The sequence below is a fragment of the Carica papaya genome, chromosome 6, assembly GCF_054855325.1.
Source record: "Carica papaya isolate Zhongbai chromosome 6, ASM5485532v1, whole genome shotgun sequence".
Taxonomy (NCBI): domain Eukaryota; kingdom Viridiplantae; phylum Streptophyta; class Magnoliopsida; order Brassicales; family Caricaceae; genus Carica; species Carica papaya.
Genome location: NC_142314.1, coordinates 3,479,865 through 3,486,053, shown reverse-complemented (window position 1 = coordinate 3,486,053; position 6,189 = coordinate 3,479,865). Strand labels below are relative to the sequence as shown.

The window sequence follows — 6,189 nt, the reverse complement described above, 5'->3', positions numbered from 1 at the left end:
CTAGACCACCATATCTATATATCCCAATATGTGATTACATATATGTATGTGTACATATATATATATATCTCTGCACCTTAGTTTTATAACCATCTTCCTCCTATAAAAGCTTCCCTCTCCAAATTTCTCTCACCATATTCCAAAAGTTACGAGCATGTTGCAGAGAAGTAGAACTCTTCCATGCAGAACCCATCATGGAGCGGTTAGATACATATATATATATATATATATTTTGTATATACGTATATGATTATCTTACATCTATACGTAGAAAAGCTCTCCTACATGTTGTGGTAAAGTTGATGATATATATGTATAGATGTTGATTTTCAGGAAGAAGAAAGGCAGTACTTTCAGGTGGAAGTCCAAACAAAATCCAACGAGAGTGAAGCCATAAACTCTCAACCTAGTCACTCCAAAATCTTTGACGATGATGAAGGGTTGAAGAGAACAGGTATAGACATGCATGTATATGTAATCAATCACATATTATTCTCAAGTTCATATATATACACATTGAAGGAATTTGGGTGATGGCAGGCACATTTTGGACTGCAACAGCGCATATCATAACAGCGGTTATAGGGTCAGGAGTATTATCCCTGGCATGGGCGATAGGGCAGCTTGGTTGGGTTGCAGGACCAACTGTTCTGATCCTTTTTTCTCTCGTCAATTTCTACACTTCAACTCTTCTAACAACCTGTTATAGGTCAGGTGACCCTCTCACAGGACAGAGGAACTGTACTTACACTCATGCTGTCAAAGCTTATTTGGGTAACACTAGTTTCCTTTGCTCTCAATTGGGTCCATTTTCATATGTCTATTCCTCTATAAAAGTTCGTAAATTTGAGTCGGAATATACATTTTTATGCTTTTACTGTGTGGCTGCAGGAGGGAAGAAGGTATTCTTATGTGGGTTAATTCAACACATAAATTTGTTTGGTGTGGCAATTGGATATACCATAGCAGCATCAGTAAGCATGATGTAAGTTCTTTTTTCTTAGTTTTCCCCATATATGTACATACTCTTTAGTGATTCATATGCATTTCATGATTAATACTTGTAAACGAGTCTAATGATTTTATTTTATTTTTTTGGTGATTTCATGTTAATTTAGGGCGATCAAGAGATCGAATTGTTTCCATAAGAGTAATGGAAAAGATACATGCCACATGTCAAGTAACGGATACATGATAACGTTCGGAATTGCAGAGGTGATATTTTCTCAGATTCCAGACTTTGACAGAATATGGTGGCTCTCCATAGTCGCTGCTGTTATGTCTTTCACATACTCTTCTGTTGGTCTTGTACTCGGAATTGGCAAGGTTGTAGGTACGAAAAATGACTATCCTTCTAGCTACTTATAATTATAAATTGGAAACTAGAATCTCGAGCTCTAATACTATATTAACCAATATATTTTAATCCATTATCTCAAAACCTTAAGCTTGTAACTTAAATTTATTGTTCAACTCTAATACAAATTTGGTACTAAACGCTAATACTAATTCTATTTTTGCAGAGAATGGAGGATTCAAAGGAAGCTTGACAGGTATTAGCATAGGTACAATGACAAATTCTGGGAGTATTGTTACCCCTACAGAGAAGCTATGGAGAAGTTTGCAAGCACTAGGCGCAATGGCCTTTGCATATTCTTATTCGATCATCCTTCTCGAAATCCAGGTAATATATATATGTATACAAAAAACATAATAATTCTGAGTAGATATAGAATTTTTTGTTTACCAGTATACTAATACACCTACATATACAGGATACTATAAAATCTCCTCCTGCAGAGCACAAGACAATGAATAAGGCAACCTTATTTAGCATTACTGTAACTACAATATTCTACTTGTTCTGTGGATGTATGGGATATGCAGCTTTTGGTGATCTTGCCCCCGGAAATATTCTAACTGGGTTCGGATTTTATAATCCATACTGGCTGCTAGACATTGCCAATCTCGCCATTGTTGTCCACCTTGTTGGTGCTTATCAGGTCAATTTTTCTTCTCTAACTACGAATTTCTTTACCTGTAACCACTACTAGAACACCAAGCTGTGGACGCTACAGGTATTTTGCCAACCTTTGTTTGCATTTGTGGAGAAGTGGAGTGCCCAGAAATGGCCAAGGAGTGAGTTTGTGACAGCTGAAATCAACATAAAGCTTCCGGTTTACGGTGTCTACCAACTCAACTTCTTTCGATTAGTGTGGAGAACCATCTTTGTTATTATCACAACTCTCATAGCCATGCTCCTGCCGTTCTTCAACGATGTTGTGGGGATACTGGGAGCAATCGGATTCTGGCCATTGACGGTGTTCTTTCCAGTAGAGATGTACATTTCTCAGAAGAAGATTGGAAGAGGAACAAGCCGGTGGATTGCACTGAAACTTCTGAGTCTGGCTTGTTTTTTGGTCAGCGTGGCTGCTGCTGTTGGTTCTATCGCTGGAGTTGTTCTTGATCTCAAAACATACAAGCCCTTTAAAACTAGTTATTGAGATTAATTTGGGGCAAAGAATGTATTCCCTAGTAAGCTGAGTGGTTAGTTAATCGGTAAAAATAATTAATTAAGACTTGCAGAAAGAACTAATTTAGATGAATGTATTAGGGAAGTACAATATTTTCACATAATATTTATTATTACTGTTTTTATCTACTTGATACAACAAAACCCATTAGCCAAGATTACAAAATCTTGACAACTGTTATAAAAAAGCAATATCAATTCAAAACATTGCAAAATTTACAGAAAATCTAATGAAAAAAATGATAACTTTACACCTATAACAACAACAACAACGTTAGGAAAAAAGAAATTAAGAAATTTCGACCTAAAGAGTCTCTCTGAGTGTAGATATAGCTTGTATAAAGGAGATACAAGCAATATCAGCATCCATCACTTCTTAGATTTCGCCTTTAATTTTGCAGAATGTGCTTCTGCAGCAGCTTTGGCAAGAGTTGAGGGTTTGATAGCACTTTTTGGGTTGAGTGCCTTTCTTATCTTGAACACGGCCCAGGCAGTCCCAATGGCATGCCCTGCAGCACCAAGCCCTTCATTCGTTACCTGTGCTGCTTGTTCGCCATACCTGCAACAGACAGATGTTTGCCATCATTTTTCTCTTCACAACAAATTTTGATGTAACCTATTCCACTTGCAAAGCTGAAGAACTTAGCCTAAGCCGCCCCTCTTAAGTGAAGAACTAGTCACTAGCCTCAGCTATAAGGCTTGTTCACTATTGACCCAGACATGATAAATACATATCTTGCAGTTTTTAACTTTCATTGGGTTTGAAAATGCCACGCCATCCTAGAGCTTACACTATGGATTAGATCAACTTTCCTCTATATCACAATTTAAAAAGAAATTAGACACAAGAAAACGATTTCTTTGGGGCCAACTGCTGGCCAGATTCCCAGATTAGTGGAATTGGACTGGTTCCAAAAAGCACAACCAACTTGATGAGAGCATAAAGATTTCACCACAGCACAGTGTCAGCACCAAAAGCATCCAAGGCCATATTGCTCAACAAAATGATATGGTTATGAAAAGATGAGCTACTTTATGTAAATCCAATGACAGTTTGCTCACAAAATATCATATGATTATGAAACACCACTCCTGGCAATAAATATACGCCATTATGATAATGCTCGAAGTATATCCTTGCACTTGAGATATAATCTACATATGTAATGTCATTTCTTACAAGTTTAGTGAATTCTGTAGTAAGTTATTTCCTATAAGCTTATGCTTTTGGTACCATCAGGCACAATCAATTACTTCATAACATATGTACCTGTGCGAGACAAGTCCAGTTGTGACAACTGCTGTGGTTGACATGACATTCTTCCCAGCTACTTCAACAGCATCACAAATCTTGTCTGCACGTATGTATTTACCACATAGATTAGAGATCCCAGAATACCATTGTAAATCGAGCATGAGAAATTAATTTTGCTCCAGAAGGAAACCGAGAAGTCGTTAACCTCAACCAAACACAAGTCAAAGAAAGTGACGTACATTGATGATCACAAGTAAAATAAGTTTATGAAGTTCAGAAACACAGCTGTGAGTTCACAAGTGCAGATGATCATAAACACCAAAGCAATGCAAAAAGAATCTGCTTGCATTTATTTCCTACATATTTGTACGCCAGCATAAGAGGTTTATAAACACAAAGTAGGATCAACATCTCCGGCTAAATTTGTTCCATGAAGAGGTTCATAAATTCTATACAGAGTCCTTTGATAACCAAGAACTGAATAAATAACTAAGAACACACACTCCTTCTTTTCCCATCAAAAGTTTCCAAAAAAAAAGGCATCATCCGGAACACAGGGACAAAAAATGGAGAATAAAAAGCAAAAAAACTGAGAAGAATTAACTCACTGAATCCATCCAAGGAAGCAAGGACGATTTCCCCGGGAAAGAGACTGAAAAACTTCTTGCCAGGGTATGAGTTTACAATAGAACTTGTGAAGAATCCTGACACTTTAACAACTCCAGAAAGAATTCCACCGGCCACTTTCTCTGACATCTTTGTCAACTTCTTTACCCTGATAAGTTCATCCATGAAATTGCAAGCTTTTAGAATATTTCAAGTACCATTAAAAATAGCAGACAAAGTCGAGATTTTCATAACCAGGAACCTAACTTGCCCATCAATAAACAGAACCTAGAAGGAATCCATCATCAAGAAATGCAACAATAGCTAGATAACTGTACAAGAAGTTACCTAAGAATTTATTTGATGATTGAGTCTATGTTTGGAACTAAAAATACAAGACCAATTATATACAAGCAACTATCAAAACAAGACAAATTATATAAAAGCACAACCTTTTCATCCTCCTCAGTGCGGCGGGACTGATCTCGGAGCTCGAGCCTGGTGTCGTCTTCTTCCTCAAGAACTCGTCTCCCCACTTCAACCTATCGACAGTCACATCACCGCACCACAAGATCCCCCTGATCAGCTGTCCAGACCCAGCTGCTATAAGTTTCGCAACAGAGCTACTATAGTCCTCCACATTGGGTGCCAAAGTGGTCCAGTACGCCACAGAGCTTCCCGCCAAAAAATCCCTCTTCTCCGGCTCTGTCTCAATCTCAGACGGAGAAACCTCCCTCGCATTTAACACCTCCCATCCAGGCTTCTCCTTCACTTCCTTAACCGAGAAACAACTGTAAGTCTCCAACACCTTGTCGAATTCCCTCAACAAATCCTTCTGTCCTTTCGACGCAATCGTCAACCCATAGTTCAACACCTCGAAATTCAAGTCCTTACCATTTTCAACGCCAGCTTCATCGTACCCATCGTCCGCGGCGGGCACGTGGAGAGTGAAGAAATAGTGAGAATCATCGAGTTTAACAGCGGCTTCATCTTTAGCCAGAGGCCACTGGATTTGATCGCCGACACGCGCAAAAACAGCGACGACGTTGTTCCCCTGAGTGAGGCTAACGATGGAGAGCGCTCCGCAAGCGAGCTCCACACTATTTTCTTTTTCGATCAAGTGGAGGATGGCTCCTGGGACCTTGATGAGGACTTGTTCTTGAGAGTCCGGAGCCTGGAGGACTAAAACGTTGTCGTCTTCAGGGAAGAGGTTCTCCACCGTGTCCTTCGTGTCAATAGAAGGGTACAGAGAAGAGGAAGAAGAGGAGGAGAAAGTTGTGGCTTCTGGGTTTGAGAGAATGACTTCTGGGTATAGAGATTGTCGGTTTTGAAGAGGTTTTGGTGAAGAAGAAGACGACATGATCAGTCTGCTTCGTTTTCCTCGGCAGATACTTGTGGATCTATCTGGTTATGATTGTGAACAGAGAATCTAGGGGTTATTTAAGGATTTGGGGAAAGTGGAAGCTTCAGCGCGAAGGAAAAGTTGAAGAACGCGTCGAAGTTGCAGAGATGGCGATGCGTTACGTGGCTCGTAGAGGAGACGGCGCGTAAGAAACGCGGGAAACACCTGCTTGCATTTATTGCGTGAGGACAAATAAATAAATTGCAAATATTAAAAAGTCCAAATTCAATTTTAAAAAAAAATAAACAAATTTAATTTTTTGAGCAGCAATTTAATATTGTTTTGATGTTAGCGTATCACAAATAATTTTTTTTTTTTTGTTTATTGTTAGTCTATTTTACAAACTATTTTATAAATTAATTTAAAATTAAATTTATAATTTTTAAAAATGAT

The 6,189-nt window shown here is 38.5% G+C and overlaps 2 protein-coding genes across 2 annotated transcripts; one reads left to right on the top strand and one right to left on the bottom strand.

Moving 5' to 3' along the window:
* Positions 1-2,662, top strand: LOC110816426 (amino acid permease 3-like). Its single transcript, XM_022044617.2, has 8 exons — positions 1-202; positions 334-454; positions 541-774; positions 892-985; positions 1,119-1,333; positions 1,524-1,684; positions 1,776-2,003; positions 2,079-2,662. Exons 1-8 carry the CDS (start codon positions 155-157, stop codon positions 2,502-2,504), a joined length of 1,527 nt encoding a protein of 508 aa, XP_021900309.1. The 5' UTR covers positions 1-154; the 3' UTR covers positions 2,505-2,662.
* On the bottom strand, positions 2,611-5,938 carry LOC110816427 (protein EARLY-RESPONSIVE TO DEHYDRATION 7, chloroplastic-like). The gene is made up of 4 exons (XM_022044618.2): positions 4,847-5,938; positions 4,397-4,563; positions 3,804-3,888; positions 2,611-3,092 (listed from the first exon to the last, which is right to left on the bottom strand). The coding sequence occupies exons 1-4, from the start codon at positions 5,752-5,754 to the stop codon at positions 2,903-2,905; spliced, it is 1,350 nt and encodes a 449-aa protein (XP_021900310.1). The 5' UTR covers positions 5,755-5,938; the 3' UTR covers positions 2,611-2,902.
* Positions 5,939-6,189: the final 251 nt, after the last annotated feature.